Source organism: Electrona antarctica (assembly GCF_951216825.1).
Source record: "Electrona antarctica genome assembly, chromosome: 17".
Lineage (NCBI taxonomy): Eukaryota > Metazoa > Chordata > Actinopteri > Myctophiformes > Myctophidae > Electrona > Electrona antarctica.
The window spans coordinates 14,230,705-14,250,223 of record NC_136798.1 but is presented as its reverse complement, the minus strand read 5'-3'; the positions used below and the strand labels follow the sequence as shown (position 1 = coordinate 14,250,223).

The following is a 19,519-nucleotide window of genomic DNA, read 5'->3' as shown; positions in this document are numbered from 1 at the left end:
TATTATTCCATGTGCTATCCAGCATGTCCGCCGTGCTCTGTGTGAGAGGGGGTGACCTTACGTTCCACAGGATCCTACTTCCTTTGATAGGTGTGCGGAACACACACAGCCCCAAGGAGTCCATACAGGCAGCAGGGGAACACACACAGCCCCAAGGAGTCCATACAGGCAGCAGGGGAACACACACAGCCCCAAGGAGTCCATACAGGCAGCAGGGAGAGACACACACAGCCCCAAGGAGTCCATACAGGCAGCAGGGAGAGACACACACAGCCCCAAGGAGTCCATACAGGCAGCAGGGGAACACACACAGCCCCAAGGAGTCCATACAGGCAGCAGAGGAACACACACAGCCCCAAGGAGTCCATACAGGCAGCAGGGAGAGACACACACAGCCCCAAGGAGTCCATACAGGCAGCAGGGGAACACACACAGCCCCAAGGAGTCCATACAGGCAGCAGGGGAACACACAGCCCCAATGAGTCCATACAGGCAGCAGGAACACACACAGCCCCAAGGAGTCCATACAGGCAGCAGGGGAACACACACAGCCCCAAGGAGTCCATACAGGCAGCAGGGGAACACACAGCCCCAAGGAGTCCATACAGGCAGCAGGGAAACACACACAGCCCCAAGGAGTCCATACAGGCAGCAGGGAAACACACACAGCCCCAAGGAGTCCATACAGGCAGCAGGGAGAGACACACACAGCCCCAAGGAGTCCATACAGGCAGCAGGGGAACACACACAGCCCCAAGGAGTCCATACAGGCAGCAGGGGAACACACACAGCCCCAAGGAGTCCATACAGGCAGCAGGGAGAGACACACACAGCCCCAAGGAGTCCATACAGGCAGCAGGGGAACACACACAGCCCCAAGGAGTTCATACAGGCAGCAGGGAGAGACACACACAGCCCCAAGGAGTCCATACAGGCAGCAGGGGAACACACACAGCCCCAAGGAGTCCATACAGGCAGCAGGGGAAAAAGGTCAGGCAGGGGAAGCATAATGTACTCTGGATGCAGACAGAATACCCAAGCATGCACACGCAGAGACACAAACAATAGGCATGTTACTTAATATGGATCATCTGACACATTCTTTTGACAATGCATTACTGTATGTGCGTGCGCACAGTCAGAAGAAAGAAAATTCATAATCACAAGCACTACTGGCGCCATGCACGCCTGCTGCCACACACATACTGTATGTCCGCATTCACACACAGTCACATACACAAGCATTCACACACAGTCACATACACAAGCATTCACACACAGTCACATACACAAGCATTCACACACAAGCATTCACACACAGTCACGCACGCACGCAGCCACGCACACACAATTAATTCCAACACATAAAACCACATGCACATACTATACATACTGTACAGTAGGCCTACAGCATGCAATGTACGCACAAACGCACATACGTGCGTGCACATACAGTACAGAGTACACTATCCACACAGGCGCACGCATTGTACATACAGTACACGTGCACATGCCCAGGCAGGCACACACCTCCACTATACATTTCACCCATCACCACAAGGCCATTGTGTGGCTATACAATCACCTGTGGTTCCAAGGAGACATACATAGCTCATTGACATTCCAGCAAATCAGCCACCCCCGTGTGGTTGACAGGAAGAATTATAGCCTGTCAACACATCCATGTCCACACAGGCGGTTCTCAAGGGGATGCGGCACAGAAAATAGCTGTAAAGGACACCCAACATGACAGAGATGTCGCTTCATTCACGACACTTGTAAAAGAAGAGCGTTAATTAGGATGCTACCGTCCATAAAAACGGATATCAAACGGGAATAACTAGAGTACTGATATATCGTGAGGTTCCTGCCATGATCTCTCTCTCAGCTCTGCCTCTGTGGACTGTGGCAATACTACTACTATGAAACAGCAAATTGTGCAGTGATTAATATAGGAACAGTAAGATATTGCTCTTGTTCATGGTGTCTTGTTATTTACATTTGTTGTTTAGGGTTCTGTTTACACATTGTGTAAAGTACAACGCACTGTGAGCAAGTCAATTATACCACACGACGGGGGGTACGTGCTACAGTTTTCCCCTCTGAATTGCATTTATGTTCTCATAATAACAGACTTTCCCATACAGTACAGTATGTATCCTGCAGCACAGCTACTCTAGCTGTCCCCAGAATTGCCATGAATATAAACTGACACATTACAAAAATGGAAAAAACACCCAGTTAAAATATTATTTGTCCTGAAAAGTTTGTGAACCCTTGATCGCTGAGGCAAACCTTTAGACCTCTGGCTCATTGCTTATTAGTATGCAGCCTGTTGAGCTAGTGCTCCCCAAACAGCCCTGCCCCTCATCAGATAGGCTGACTCCGCCAGCACTCCCACCTGTCCACTTCAGCTCCAAGCTCAATCTGCCTCCTGCCACTTAATGCTAACCCGCTCGGCCAGTCCTAATGCCATGCCACGCTTACTTAAACGACAAATGTCCCCGTCTGAACCTCGAGGGGTCTTACAGGTCGTCTGAGGTGCATTGGGCGTGTAGGTTGATACAGAAAGACTGCAGACAGAGAGAGAGAGACAGAGAGGGGGGGGTTGTATAGGGAGAGAGGTAGAAGGACTGAAGTGAAGTGGAGGAGATGGAGTGTGGGGCTGCCGGGAGCACAGAAGAGCCGAGAGAAAGCCACCTGATGCTAAGTTCAGAGGGCATTGTACGGGGAAGTGCAAGGAGAGGCTGATTTATAATTATAATTATTTGTGGCCGCATGGTGTAGCGTCCCGGGAAAATAGCTGATCTACAAGCTCACAGTGCATCGCAACGTGGTGCACCATCCAGTACAAATCAGGCAGTGAATCCCAAAGCGATCTCCAAAGACTACCAGGCACTGACCGGGACATTATCACTCGTGACAGTGTTATTCCAGCCCATTGATCCAGCTTCACAATAAACTGAAGGCATTTGAATATGCCAATAGGCTGATCTGAGCCCAAAGGATGAATGATTTGCTCTGGTCCCCCCACAGAAGCACTGCCTCCCTCGGGGAAGGCAAGGAAAATACGGAACTGCATTGCATGCATATGATTTGTATTCTCATCGTTCTTCTTAAATAACCGGCTCTTATTATGTTTTTATTTTATTTTATTATCTATGCCTCATTTGCCATTAAGTTCATTCCAGGGAATACAGCATTCCACAGTGGCTTTTTTAACTGATGTACCTGTGCTTGTTTCTCCCTATTTCTCTCTCTCTCTCTCTCTCTCTCTCTCTCTCCCCCCCCTCTCTCCCCCTCTCTCTGTATAGGTTTAGCCCATATGAGTGGTACAACCCACATCCATGCAACCCAGACTCTGACGTTGTGGAAAATAATTTCACGCTGCTCAATAGCTTCTGGTTTGGAGTCGGGGCTCTCATGCGGCAAGGTAGTCTGCCTCAGCCTGTGGCTCTGTGAAGCTGGAGCTCTCTGTGTTTCACTGTCTCTGAGCGAGAGACCACGCGATGGGGATGGGCACCATTTCTTATGGATTTACTGTCGTATGAAGAATTAAGACTTATTTGACGTGGTGCACGCCAGAAATCTAGGTCGGCGCACGAGACCGTCGTACGACAGAGCATAAATTTGGCTTTACTGTCGTATGAAGAATTACTGTGGTAGTGGAAGATAGTAACAGGATAGTGCAAGGATAGAAATAAAACTTCCCATTCCCATTCATGTTATGAAAATAATCACAACAATAAAGCCATATAAATGGAGGCATCAATACAATATGTCTGTAAAAAAATATATTTGCGTTAGGGATGAACCAATACGTCATGCTGGGGCCGATAGCAATGTTTAAATTAATAATTTGTCCGATAGCCAATACAGAAACCGTTTCTGTTGATGTTGATTGTTGTCCTGTTTTGTGCCAGGGAAGAAAATACATCTCCATTATAAAACATAACTGTCCCCAGCCTGCAGCTTGGCAGGCTGCAGATATCAACACACCAACATAGCCAGCGCATGAGATTGATGTGTCACAACAACAACTCCAACAATTGGCTACATCGGTGAATGCAGTCACCACGGCACATTTCGGGCCGAAACCGATATACAGCCGATATGCCGGTGCATCCTTAATTTGCGCATATAACAGCGGTTTGCAACCTAATTGTGTAGACTTCTTTTAAATTAAGTATAATGCAGATGTTTAACAATATTTTAACTCTTGGTTCATTTTACACTCAAAGATATGTAAGGGTCCATTTGGTTACCAACTCTCCATCATTTAGCTGGGGACCACCTGGGAGTGGGACCCTCTCAAGGACCACTGGTGGTCCCCGGGCCACTGGTTGAAAACCACTGTCATATACTGTAGCATCACAAACAAACCGATATACTGTATATTCCAACATTCAGTTTATTGCCGCAGTTGATATCAGAGGACCACATTACCCATCAGCCTCTCCTCTGGTCACCATGGAGGTTACCATGGATACAGCCATGACTTCTCCAGACTGTTTTCAGTGAATGAATGCTATTATGAATGTGTTTGTATGGATGAATTGAATATAACACAAATACTTAAAACAGTTTTTGAAGGGCGCTAGCTTCACAAACATTGAAGACAAAAGTGAGGACGCAAATTGTGATTGGCCAGAATGAGTTGATGTATGATTGATGATAAGGGAGCCCCTCACTTCACACGGGAGTCATTTTTAATCCTCTATTCCAGGGGTTCTCAACGTTTTTGGCCGGGGACCCCCGCAAATGCTTTGGCAATGTCTCGGGACCCCCGCCCCGCCCCCTCCCGACCCCCAATATAAATTGACTGCTACAATAACCTTAAACCATTTTGGGCGGGAACCCCTTTTGGTGTTTTAAGCATTGTTATAATTTAGCTATTGAAAAATAGCAGATCTACAAGCTCATAGCGCGCCACCGAGTGGCGCGCTACGAGCTTGTAGGTCTGCTATTTTTGAAAAATCGTGAAAATAATTTGGGGACCCCCTAAAATATTTTGGCGACCCCCCGAGGGGTCGCGACCCACGGGTTGAGAACCCCTGCTCTATTCCAGTGGTTCCCAAACTTCTCAGCCCGAGACCCAAACGTCTCTGGACCCAAACTAGTGAAATTAGCTGATCTACAAACTCACAACGTATCGTGATTTGTTTTGTAAGGAATGTTTTTTTATTTGTTTGTAAATTAATGAAATTCTGCTGAAAAAGGTTTAAAATTCCATTTTAATCTTTGAAAACATAAACCAAACATACTCCCGAACCAGTTTTTGCGAAACAGTGTTCTATTTCTATCTGAAAATCTGACTTTTTTTCTGTTGTGCAAGATTGACGATTAGATCAGTGCTTCTCAAAGGGGGGTCCAGGGACCCTTACGGTTCCTTGAGGGGCTTCCATTTGTAGACTCTCAGAGTCTATGGTATTCGAGTCGACAGGGCCTTGGGCATGGAATATGGGTATGGAGTTTTTTATGTTAAAACATTTGAGAACCACTGGATTAGTTAATTGGTTTCCAAGGCAAGTCATTGTGCTTTGGGGTATTTATTCCATCAAGTGACATCATCCTGAAGCGAGCAGTTTTCAATTTCTGCCTCGTTGTGAGTAATCAACTTTTGTTTCCAGAAAGTTTGGGTGAAACTCCCATGCAGTGCAATGATTTCATTTTCATCCTATTGGCAGTCGGATGTTATCACTGGATATGAGATTCTCATCTCATTTTTAGGATGACTAACTGTTTGAAAACGTAATCCCGCTTTACAATGTCCGTCCCTCCAACCCACCGCAACACCCCCCCCTCCAGGCTCAGAGCTCATGCCCAAGGCCCTGTCGACTCGAATAGTGGGGGGAATCTGGTGGTTCTTCACCCTCATCATCATTTCGTCCTATACGGCCAACCTGGCCGCCTTCCTCACCGTGGAGAGGATGGAGTCTCCCATCGACTCTGCCGATGACCTGGCCAAGCAGACCAAGATCCTCTACGGGGTGGTGGAGGATGGTTCCACCATGACCTTCTTCAAGGTAACCCCCCCCCCCCTGTCCTCCCTGCTGCTGTGTGTGTCTGCCATGTTGAAATAGCTAGTAGCTTAATTCTGAACAAAGGGAGCCTACCAGCGTGCCTCAGCCTAATACAGCTGGTCCGGTGTGTCACAGGAGCAGATAAGAGCAGACTCCACACTACTACACAATCTCCGAATGCTATATATAGAGTCTGGATTCTGGAACAATGGACAATGTGTGTGTCCGTCCGTTACCAGCTAATCTCTGGCACTGTTAACCCGGTTGATGCCAAACTTTGCACACACACTCCCTGGATGCGAACGTCTGCCGCAAATTTTCCAAAACGACCTGTTATAGCACCACCATGAGGCCGATTTTGGCAAAACACATTTCTGTAGATTACTCGTTCACATTTTATCCATACATGACGCAATTTAGTATACACTATCTCCATGGTTGTGTGATCAACACGGATCTGCACCATTTTGGTCCGTTTGGAACAAAACGGACCATGTGATCACCACAAGTCTGTTGGATTTCTCAGATTCTACACTGATAGGCTAAGATTACCTTCCAGTTTTCAAGACTGGCCCGTTTTGTACAAAATGCTGAAAATCATGAACGCAGGGCCCGAGTGCAGTGAAACGGCATGTGCACGCATATTCCCACTAGGCTGAGGAAGCAATGCCACTTAACTTTTTTTCAAATCAGCCTCATGGAGGTGCTATAACAGCCCAAGTCACGTCTTTACATGCACCGATCTGCATAACATTTTGTATGCACAAAACATTGTGTGCACACTCCCTAAAGTAAAGCCCAAGGAGAAACATCTGGCCTGCATGCATTTTTCAATTCTGCCTTTCGAGCTCCACCAGGAGGCCCATTTATGTGCAACACTCTTTTTTTAGTCCTTCAGATTTGATCCAAATATCAATCCTGGTGGAGACCTGTGCCCTGAGAGGCATTTCTTCTAGTTGTATATCTATCTCCCTGCTCTTAATGTTTAATGATGGTGTTTACTTGTGCCGAGCAGGGAGAAAAATGTAGCAGAATTCTCATTATCTGTATTCTCATTCTATAATAAATATTGGTTAAATCTATTTGTGAGTTATCTGACTGAACTAGGATTTAGATTTATTCGATTTATTTAGATTTATTCAGATGGATGTGTGTGTGTGTGTGAAGAAGAGATAGGTAGATGACTTCACCAGTGTTCTGCTCCGTGTAGCCCAACCCGTCTGTTCTCTTCTTCCCACCGTCTGCTCGCAGAAAACCAAGATCTCCACCTACGACAAGATGTGGGAGTTCATGAACAGCAGGCGGCACTCTGTGCTGGTGAAGAACATCGAGGAGGGCATCCAGCGCGTGCTGACGTCCGACTACGCCTTCCTCATGGAGTCCACCACCATCGAGTTTGCCACTCAGCGTGACTGCAACCTCACGCAGATAGGAGGCCTCATCGACTCCAAGGCGTACGGCGTGGGAACGCCTATGGGTAAAAAAAAAACAAAAAACAGCTGCCCCAATTATGTTGTATCATGCACGATAAAGCTCACAACATGCGAACTTGTAGATGGGCTGTTTTCGCTATCTTGGAAAGTTTTTGAAGATGTTTGAATTTTTTTTTGAGGTGTGTGTGTGTGTGTGTGTGTGTGTGTGTGTGTGTGTGTGTGTGTGTGTGTGTGTGTGTGTGTGTGTGTGTGTGTGTGTGTGTGTGTGTGTGTGTGTGTGTGTGCGTGGAACATATGGATAGCCACAGATAACATGTGAGAGGTAAAGGTTTATAGTGTGGATAATGAACGTGCTGGGAGAAAGAAGGGATTCACGATGATGATTGATGGTGTCATGGACATAACTGGAGGACTGGAATGAATGAGGTGAAAATGTCTCCGTTTAATGAGAATAGGATGGATTGACTGGATGACTGTGAATTGCGCTCCAGAAACATTCATCCGTTTGAACTTTGCAGTACCATTCATGGCGTACTTATTTTTGTTGGCTTGGTGTTTTTCCTATACTTTTCTCACAGTGTTCTGTGGCAGAACTTATTTGAAACATTATTTCAAAATGTGTTTGTTCAGCACCAGGGGCCACTCCAGCTCTTTAGTAAACAGAAAATAAATTTTCAGATTGGTATAGCAATTTCATCAAGAGAGAATACTTTTTCAGCTTCAATTTCACAGTTTTCCAGTTCCATTTGGTTTTGTTTGTTTCATAACCGTGTTCTGTCTCCTGACTGTCTACATTTGATATACCAACATTAACATTTATTGTCTACGTGGTTATGGTGCATACGGTACCACATTTAATAGGCTCTAATGCAGCCAGACAGCGAGTCGCGGGTTAGATTCCCGAGCCTGACGATGGCCCTTGCTGTGTACAGTATCACTCTCTCTCCCTGTTTTTTTTTCTCTCTCAACTATACTATCCAAGTAAAGGCAGAAAAGTCCCCAAAAATATTTTGTTTACTAAAGAACTGGAGAGACGGGGAGACTATTGAGCAAACACTCCATATAGCAATGATTACTATGGGAATATAGAAATATTTGACATGCACTTATCCCCTTTTGGACGACGGATCAAATTTGGCACATACCAGTTAATGGCCAAATATAGGCGAGGTAGAAAAGGAAGGCTGTCAATGCCTATTGGGTCAGTTTTGGCACATGCCAAGGTACGACTGGAAGCACTTTGGCACCATCAAGTGGTTTGAAAAAGTGGTGACGTGACGACAGCACATGGCTCTAAGCTGCCAGTGTGTGACTTACTGCCCAAATCTGAGATTAGTTGAGCTAAAATAAAAATATACACCAGCTAACTCGATGACTCAACTACAGATATATTGAAGGAGATTATATTTGACCTCACTTTTGTCTGGTATATTTGGCAATGTCTGTTTGGGACAAATTTGACCCATCAGGCCCTAATACTACTAGGTTTATGGCATCACAATAATAGAAATAATAGTACATTTAATAGTGGAATAGTGTAATAAGTGTAATTTAGTAATAGTGTAATAGTTTAATAAGTGTAATTTAGTAATAGTGTAATAAGTGTAATAGTGTCATAGTGTAATAAGTGCAATAGTGTAATTAGTATAATAGTGTAATAGTGTAATGGTGCAATAACCCTAATAGCCTACTGTGCCAAATTTGGCACATACCTACATTTATATCTATTGTTTGTGCTAAATTCAAATTAAGTATCTCAATTTATAGCATCTGATTGATGGCAGAAACACAAAGACTTTTTTTTCATCATTAGAAATGTATTCAGTCCAAAGGGAGTTATTTAAAGGAGCATTCAGTGATTTGGGTGATTTGGAAAACCACCCAGTCCGCCCCGGTAGCAAAATGTGCACATGCACACGCTCTACAGTGGGGGGAAGTGCAACAGGCCAACAGCATGTGCACCAAGGCCCGCCCCCACTCGATCATGATTGGAGGAAGGCCCCTCTCATCCTGATTGGATGAAGGCTTTGCCACCCGCCACCAAAACTGAAACTAGGGTTTTTGACCCCAGGGGCTCACTGGGGACAGGGAGGAACTCCTTATATGGTCAGCACACTCTATAGTAGGGAGGATTATAAAAAAAAGAAAAAATAAGTGATATTTGAATGAAGTGAAATCACTGAATATACCTTTAAGCAAAATATATAACTAACATCATTTGAAAAACGATGTCGTTATAGAGTACATCACTATAATTAAAGGGACACTTTCCTGGGGGACTTTATGTGTGTAATATGTGGTTTGAGATATTTTAGATTTTAGCAGTGAGCCCAGTGTCTCTGATGTCATGGACACTGGGCTCACTTCCTTCCTGGACTACAATTCCCATAATGCTTTGGTGCACTGCTCCTCCTCGTGGATAGGGAGAGGGCTGTCTTACTGAGACAACAATGTATTTAGGATGTCCATGACATCAGAGACACTGGGCTCACTGCTAAAATCTAAAATATCTAAAACCACATATTACACACATAAAGACCCCAGGAAAGTGTTCTAAATCTTCTAAACATCATTAACATATTTTTTTTTGCATAAAGGGTCAAGTGGTTTAAGTGCCAGGGACGTTAAGACGAGCCCGATATCACTATGTACTGATTGCCAGGGACGTGAATCCATGTTTTTGAAAATTCCTCTAATCTGGTGATCAGGTTATGACATGCACATTACATGCACAATAGAATTAAAATGTCTTTCTTTTATTTATAATGGGAAAAGTGGCACCCCGGACCAAAACTGGTGTCCACCCCCTTGGCACCCAAAGCAATTTTAACATAATCTGATGTAGGCCTAATCTACATTATCCTCATGCAGTAAACTACCAATTTGGTAGCCTATTCTGCGCAAGATCAAACAACTTGCGATGTTTGTGACCTGTATATGGCCTCTGCAAACAGCCACATTTTTCCTCTTTCCACATTATGGTAACCATTTTGTGGCACATAAAGCAATTTGGCACCTGGGTAATAAGTGTGCAGCTCACATCGCCGGCACTCCAGGGGCCGCCTGGCTGAAAGTCGTTGATGACGCTTTCCAATCTCGGTATTGCCGAGGTGAGAGCAGTCATGACGAGGCCGGTGAGACCGCCGCGACCCGCGGTAATGGCTACATCCATCACTGGGGGATATGAAGGCCATCAAAATACGGCCACTTCTGGACCTGTCCGCCGCTGATGAGCACGTCGGCCGCTTATGGATCTTCAGGGATCTGGCTGCGACATCCAGGCTGACGGGACCTGCATGCACTGTAAAATCCTGAGCTTTTTTAACTCGCCAAATGGACCCAGAAGGGTCCACATTTGTATTTTGTACACGCTCAGAGTTTAAAGAAAAAAATAGGTCTGCACTGAACCAAATGACCTGTGTAAGTGTCATTTGGTTCCCTTCGTAGACAGAGTTAAGTTGGCACTGAGGATTTTACTGTGTGCCTTTCATTTCCCTGTCGTGATTGTCACAGGGCCGTAACAAAGCTGGGGTGATGCGGTGAAATATGGTCCCACTGTGCCTCCTTAAGGACTGAGGGACTTACACTTATGTCCGTGAAATGGGCTCCCATTACTGGCCATGCGGTCGTACCGGGTCGTACAGGGCTATCAGTTCCTCCTTTCCATTAATGTGCTGACACATGGAACAGCAAATATATGGCTGCCACCGACATCCCAAACAGCCATATACTTGGCACATTATGGATAAAAATGCCTTGTTGTCACAGTGCTTTTGTTGCTCAATTTAAATTCATATTGCATCCAGAATGGTTCTAGTCATATTCTGAAGTCTGCCCATTCTAGCACTCATTCATTCACTAGAGAATATTTCCTGATGTTTTACATAAATATGTATGGTTACATCCTTTACAATCAAAGGTAATGGAGCATGCACATCCACTCTGGCCCAAATGGCAATACAAGAGGAAGAAATAGAGTCTGCATCACTGGTAGGAAAAACTCACTGGGATCTTCTTCAAGAATCATTCTTGAAGAAGATCCCAGTGATCGAAACGTTGAATCAATAAACCAGTGGAGCTGAGTTTTTCCTACCAGTGCTGCGGACTCTATTTCTTCCTACATCCTTTACAATGCCATTGTTGTGTAACATATATATTTTTAGGATATCCTAAAATATGTTAGGATAGATAATCACTCAACATTCTATAATGGGAATATGGGGAGATTGTGGACCCCATATTTTGGAATTTGTGATATTCATAGCCATAGCTTTTGGCCTGCTAAGAATACCCATCACATTTGCATAAAAAATAGTCATCATGAATCATACGCAAGCTAAGAACGTAACAGTGGAATATCTATATAATGAAACTATGCATATACTATATAGTGCTATGTCTACATAAAATGCTATACAAGTTTCATAAGTTGAGCTTTTGCATACGCCTGTAAGGTCGTCGGGGCTAGGGCTACGGCAAGTGCTACGGGCTAAGATGGAGTCTGAAGAGGTGGGTTTTCACTTAAGACTACGGCGGAAGATTGGGAGTGAGTCTGCAGTTCTGATTGCAATGGGAAGTGCATTCCATAGTTTTGGAGCCAGAAGGGTTTGGGATGTGTGGAGCGTTGTCCCGACGTTTTTAGTGAAGGTACTTCCAACTTCCCTGTGTTGGCTGATCTGAGCGCGCTGGAGGGTTTGTAGGGTTTGATCAGACAGAGATATGGGGGATGGGGTGCCATACCTTTGGTTGCTTTGAATGCCAACATCAGAGTTTTGTACAGGCAGCGACCGGGAGCCAATGGAGGGAGCGGAGAAGGGGAGACATGTGAGAATTTGGCTGGATGAAGACCAAGCATGCTGCGGCATTTTGGATCAATTGGAGAGGCTTATGTGTGCATGCCGGTAGGCCAGTAAGGAGGGAGTTACAATAGTCAAGTTTTGGCATGACTGGGCTGACTCCTGGGTTCATCAGAGGCACCCTACAACATCTGAAAGGTGGGGGTGGGGGAAATGCAAATTTCTTTCTATATCCGGGCTTTACAGAGCAAGTTGCTTTGTTTCCTGTGTGGAAGATGCAGGTTGGAACCCAGGTGGATACACAGGGGCGGTTCAAGGCCAGTCCAAGCCGTAATAATACCTGTGTCCCAAGCTGTTGGTCTCACACACCACTGTATTCCCGGAACGCAAATGTGTCCTCCATACGGCGGTCGATCACATTAACATTTGAGGCCAGACAGCGTAGGAGTGATGGATATCCTCTGGTGTACAACATCTGTCAGGTGGTTCTGTGCGCGTGCACTGTGTCAAGTGCAGCGCTTTTCCATTCCATTCGCCCAGGCACCTTCTTTCCATATTCCGTGTCCCCAAGGACCCATCCTATTAGCATTTATCCCAGCTCTGCTTTGTTAGGCAATCATTAATCATTTGAAATATGAGCGTGGGCTCGGACACTTGATGGATCCCTCGTCCTCAACACTGCAAAGTCCTGAGTGTTCATTTAACTCAGAGTGTATGCACGTAACCAAATTGAACTGCCGTTTGTATACTCTCTGTGTGAGGATTTGACTGTGCATTGAAGTATGTATGTACACTGACTGCACGGATGTCCACACGTGCATAAGGTGCATTCGCTACACTGCACGTTACAGTACAGGCAGAGCAGTGCATATACAGTAAATGGTTCTCAACCATTTTTGGATCAGGGCCCACTTGAAAATCTTGCAGCCCATCCATCTGGCCACTTAACACGGCAGCTGATCAGCCGTGTGCATTTTTAGAGCATGTTTATTTTTATGATCAATCAATCGATTGTGTTCTGGTTTGAATCAATGGAACTAACATATTGGCATCACTCTATGGAACCACGTTTTAAAGAAAAAATACCATGTAATTTTGTTACATTCTTTTGAATATATGAATGTTATATTTTTGCAGCCCACTGGTTGGGAATCACTGGCATATAGCAAATGCTATAAGTGTACGAAGGCACATCCTCTTCATGAACAAAGACGGACGAGAGAACGGGCTGGATGAAAATCAGAGGGCGCTCTCAGTCATTTCCAATTCTGTGTTAATGCCCTCTTCATCAATCTGAACGCACACAGACTCAAAGATGAAAGGATGATGTATTGCCGTACATAAATGATAGATGAAGAACAATGACCGAGGTGGAGAGAGAGAACCAAAGGGAACAGCCAACTTTTTTTGATTGATTGATTACATCTTTTATTTCACAGTATGTAGAATTTTCAAACGAAAGCGCAAGTGAATACAAAAACTGCTACTTTGAGGACGAAACCATGAAAAGCACAAGACTTGTTTGCATCACGGTGCTCCATTTTCAATTCATCAGAACATTTAAAGACGTACAAATATACACTTCTAAGTAAGTGAAGACTGTGAGAACAGTCCAGAGGTTTTCAAACTGTTTCTGCCCAAGGGCCAAGGCACACCAAAGGGCAAGTCAAAGTCTCAAGGCCCACGTGTATTCATGTTCTTGCAAAATAGCTTCTATAACACACATCACTTTTATCACTCATACATTTTTATTTTTATTTACTAATGTCATATAAAATGTTTAACCACTTACATTACATGTAAGCCAGATTTCATATTTTAACACATTTTCCAAAACAGTGTCACGGAGCATGTGAGCTTGTAGATCTGCTGTTTTTGCTATTTAAAATGGTGTGTATGGTAAAAACAAAACTTTGCCAAAATAGGTAGAAAGTGGTTAAAATATGGTGACACTAGAACCTAAAATATTAGATTCTGAAGTGTTACATACATTAAATGTTAGTTAATGATTGATTGATTGATTGAAATATTTATTAACAGTTACAGTATATTTCAAGCACAAACTATGAGTTATTAATGACAGTGATTAATAACAGAAAAGTTGGCAGCATGGCTTGTACTGAAAGTTGTTAATCAATTTACAAATACTCAACATATATATATATATATATATATATATATATATATATATATATATATATATATATAGAACAGTATATAGTGTATGTGTGTTTTATAGTTATAGTTATATCATTAACATGCACAAGACCTTTCTGTGGTCGATTAGCTACAGTATCTGATAGATAGCTTAACCAGCTAATAAACATTTAACAAGTCATTAATAACTCATTAACTAACAGTTTGTGAATGATCGATTATCTAGTTGTAACGGCTAGTCATTCTAAAGTGTTGCCAAAAAAAAAGGCATAACTTTTTGTATGGTTGTATTGCACTAATAATGTATGGCCAAATGCCAAGGCACACCTGGATGTGTCTGGCACATAGTGTACCTCAGCACACTGCAGCACACCTGAACCACTGCAACAGAGGTTCCCAGCAGCCAGAGCCATCTTGTTCCTCTGTACCGAGTCCCCCAGTGTGCACAAAATACCCCTAATGTCCCTAAAATGCTCTCTGTTATGCATGAACACACAAGGGTGACACGAATATTTTTGCATCTTTTATCTGGGTGCCGGGGCTTGGCTGCGTTTCTTACTTTTTCAACTCTTGTCAGCTTGTAATGTTGGCAGTCTAGGAACACAAGCCTGTTCAACTGCTGAACTCGCCGCTAAGTGGCTTTTGGGGTAAGAGTGGCTGCTAAATGCAAATGTAAAATGTAAATGCACAGATGGGTCGCGGTGCACAAATATCCCGTCCTCCCCTGAATGGTCGCATAAATACACTAACAAGCTTTTAAAGTGGTGGACTATTAATGAAACATGAACACTCACAGTACACATTAATCTTTTCCTGGCTTAGTCAGGGGCACAGTTTGTTTGTGTTTCTGTGTGTTTGTGCGTGCGTCCGTGCGTGCGTCCGTGCGTGCGTGCGTGCGTGCGTGCGTGCGTGCGTGCGTGCGGGCGGGCGGGCGGGCGTGCGTGCGTGCGTGCGTGCGTGCGTGCGTGCGTGCGTGAGTGCGTGCGGATGGGAGAGAAACCCAACCCCACTCAGGCACTCTGCAGCGATTATTCCTCCTTTGATCATGCAGTCCCCCGCTGTGTCCTAATACCACGCCGCTAATTCCAGCGTCTTCCCACCGTCTGTGGATTTGGGCCGTCTTCCTCATCACACATTTAAGAAGCGCACAACCCACTCCGATAATCACAACTGTATCCCACATGAATATCCATGTTCATATTTCCAAACACTCGCACGTAACGTGCAGCTAAACTCACACACTGTGTGACTGATTCCTGTTAACATGGTACAAACTGGCACGCATGCACACACATGCACGCTCGCACGCACACACTCACACTCACATGCACACGTACACACACAAGCACACACACATTGCACAATCCAATGTAGAACCTAAGCTTCCTTGACGTTCTCTGTTTATGTACAATAGGTATAACAAGTACATACTGTATGAACATGTATTGCATGCACACACACACACACACACACACACACACACACACACACACACACACACTGCACGCACACACACACACACACAAACACACGCGCACATGCTCATTCTGTAAGACTCAACGGGAGCCCTGCTTCTATGTGCACAACGCCCACTGCTTGCTGCCAACTCTTTGTGCGCTGTGACACACACTGGAGAGAGGGATGGTAATTCTGGAAGCAGGCTATGAATGCAGGGATTAGCTGTACATGAATTAGGATTTACAAGAACGTTCCCTCTTTGTTGATGACGCTAACTATAACATGACAGGTTATATAAGCACATACTGTACAAGTTGTTACATCCGCCCACTCCACATGTGACTGTTTTTGGCATAATCTCTTTATCTGTATGTTGTGGATCTGGGTGATAATGACTTCATTTAAAACATTTTCCTCGATTGCGAGTAATAAACGATGTTTAAACAAAACGCTGAACATAGTAGATCTACAAACTTGCAACGTGATGCAGTGCCACACGCTGTGCGCTTGTAGAACCGTTATTTTTGTAGGACACCACAACAAAGTATAATATGGGTTAATATTCAGACTAATCGATTTAGTCGATTATACAGAAATAGATTGGAATTGTCTTGTCTATTTGTTGATGTATAAGAAAGGGGGGGGGGAAGCTTCTCGGCTAATCGTAACTCTTGACTTAATCTTGCTCATGAGCATGATTAAGTCGGTTATTGCTTCTAAATGTTGCTTGCGATATGTTTTGGTTTGATCGCCCAGCCCTAGTATAGCTATTATCACAATCCAAATCCACTCTTCTCTTCTCACAGTTCCATTTTTCCCCCTCCTCCATGTCCCCGCAGGCTCTCCGTACAGGGACAAGATCACCATAGCCATCCTGCAGCTGCAGGAGGAGGGGAAGCTGCACATGATGAAGGAGAAATGGTGGCGAGGGAACGGCTGTCCAGAGGAGGAGAGCAAGGAAGCCAGCGCTCTGGGAGTGCAGAACATCGGTGGCATCTTCATCGTGCTGGCGGCCGGCCTGGTGCTGTCTGTGTTCGTGGCCATCGGGGAGGTCCTCTACAAGTCCAAGCAGAACGCAGAGCTGGAGAAAGTATGGGAGTTGTTGAAGCCTAATTCATGTTATACTCGTCACAATTAACCAGTCCGTTTAAATAGATTTTATGAATATAGGGATTGTTGCTTCATTTTGAAGATTTAATAATACTTCCTGCATCACTTTTGGGCATGTCATACTCATTATAGGCTAATATTCAAGGGGCCAGCCATCTTAGAACAGGGTTTGTCTGTATCTGTGTCCCCGCAAAAACCAACAACAAGGCCATTTTGTCAAATTACAGGTCACACAGAATTTGTAAACGTAGCCGATCTACAAGCTTCAAAATGTGTCACTATATGACACGTTCTGAGATTGTAGATCTGCTATTTTTTAACTTAAAGGAGCAGTCAGTGATTTGGGTGATTTGGAAAACCACCCAGTCCGCCCCGGTAACAAAATGTGCACATGCACGCTCTACAGTGGGGGGAAGTGCAACAGGCCAACAGCATGTGCACCTAGGCCCGCCCGGCCGCCCCCACTCGATCATGATTGGAGGAAGGCCCCTCTCATCCTGATTGGATGAAGGTTTTGCCACCTGCCACCAAAACTGAAACTAGGGTTTTTTGACCCCAGGGGCTCACTGGGGACAGGGAGGAACTCCTTATATGGTCAGCACACTCTATAGTAGGGAGGATTATCCAGAAAAAAATAAAAAATAAGTGATATTTGAATATCAAATATCAGTCAAATCACTGAATATACCTTTAAGTTTTTGTAATTATTTTAAATTATGAAAACTACTATTCACATATAGTATGTGTCTCTGCTTTGCTTTCTACTTCACTTTGCTCCTTGCTGGCAGAAGGATGAATGTTTTAATAACTTTTCTTATTCCGTTCCATCTGAGTGGGTATTATTTTTGGACCAATTGCAATTATGATTCATCACGCAGTAATTCGGTCTACATTGTGCTATATTTATGTCTATAATTTCTTATACGGATAATTGCTGTAGTCCTTTTGATATTGCGTTTGGATTATTTACATCTACATAATTACCTCAGCATAGCAGCGTGTTATTGTGTTGTAACGGTAATTAATTTCTGGCTCTTTCACCCACTGCATACATGTCTCCCAGCACATCTTAGCTATCATTAATCAAAAACTGACAGACTGGGTCGCAACATTTCCAAGAATTTGCAAATGAGAAAAATGCCAGGTCCTCTTGGTCGCCAAGGTGTTTATAGACAAACAAACAAGCTCTTCTCCTCTCCTCTCAGTACCCCCTCATCCTCCCATCCTCCTCCCCCTTTTCACATCCATCTTTTCACTACACCATTTTGTACCTTACCCCTCTCTCTCCACCTCCCTACCCTGCGTTTATGCCACTCTGTTTCTTTTTATGAATTGTGCACATTATTGAGTTTTCTTTTCCCCTTTTTTTGCCAACATACAAATATCAATTCCTCAGAGCTAGTACAGAGGTGGTCAGCTGCAAAAACAAGTAACAACATTTCCCCTGCACATGTCTTCATCTACTGTACCGCTTCTCCCTCGTGTGTGTCTGCGTGTGTGTGTGTGCATGCGTCCGTCCATGCACTTGTATTAGATACTTTTGATGGCCAAATGTCCTCAAAAGTATAGACATATACTTGAGACAATTTTCTTGGTCCTTGTTGTTGTTACATGTAGGAAACGATACAGTTTAGGTTAGGATTTGGTATTTATAGGTTAGGTTGCGCGCCGGTGTCGCACACTGAAAATAGCAGATCTACAAGCTCGCAACTATGAGCTTGTAGATTGGATATTTTCGGCCTTACGATTAGGGCTAAAAAATTAAAATGGCCATTCATAAGAGCCACCGTCCTAAAATGATGATGTCCTCACTACATGTATTCATATTCATGTTCAAATACGACATCGATGGCACAGAGTTAACAGTACAGCCTCCCTCTCTCTCTCTCTCTGTTCTCCTCTCCAGCGGTCGTTCTGCAGCGCCATGGTGGACGAGCTGCGGGCGTCCCTGAAGTGCCAGCGCCGCCTCAAACAGAAGCCCCAGCCACCTGTCATCGTCAAGACGGAGGAGGTCATTAACATGCACACGTTCAACGACCGCAGACTCCCAGGGAAGGAAACCATGGCCTGAAATGGCCCGAGTCCGAATCTGCTTCTTCACTGTAGGATCAGGGAGGGGGAGGCGGGAGGGAGAGGGGGGTTGGTTGGTTGGGGGGGGGGGGGGGGTGCGGGTGGGGGGGGGGGGCACGGTCAGACCAATGCTGACTTTAACCGCAATCGATGGTATAAAAAAAAAACTGAGCATTCCCGCTAAACAGAGACAGGGACGGTCAAATCAATGCTGACGTAAAACCAAGGACATGGGTTGATAGTCACTATGATATCCATTTGCCCCTTCCAATTCTTTTTGTAGACAGATGTTTCCTGTGGAAACATGGAGTGATACCCGGGGCGGGCAGTGTCACCTCACTGTGACGTTCAATTTTCCAGAGGAGGGTTTGCGCGGCGACGAGAGGACAACGGAGCGTTGAATGGCTCCGTCTGTTGACTTGAAGTAGACCAGAATAATGAAAGGCTTGAGACAGAACGTGCTGTAGGTTCA

The 19,519-nt window shown here is 44.6% G+C and overlaps 1 protein-coding gene across 2 annotated transcripts in view; it reads left to right on the top strand.

Moving 5' to 3' along the window:
• Positions 1-19,048, top strand: part of LOC306940382 (glutamate receptor ionotropic, kainate 2-like) — a gene marked incomplete at both ends in the record, with an annotated part of 115,577 nt that extends 96,529 nt beyond the window's left edge. For both annotated transcript variants that reach the window (XM_079525436.1, XM_079525435.1), the window contains 5 exons: positions 3,315-3,433; positions 5,809-6,026; positions 7,275-7,500; positions 16,707-16,957; positions 18,884-19,048. In XM_079525436.1, the coding sequence (XP_079381562.1) occupies positions 3,315-3,433; positions 5,809-6,026; positions 7,275-7,500; positions 16,707-16,957; positions 18,884-19,048 (979 nt within the window). The remainder of the gene's footprint in view (positions 1-3,314; positions 3,434-5,808; positions 6,027-7,274; positions 7,501-16,706; positions 16,958-18,883) is intronic.
• Positions 19,049-19,519: the final 471 nt, after the last annotated feature.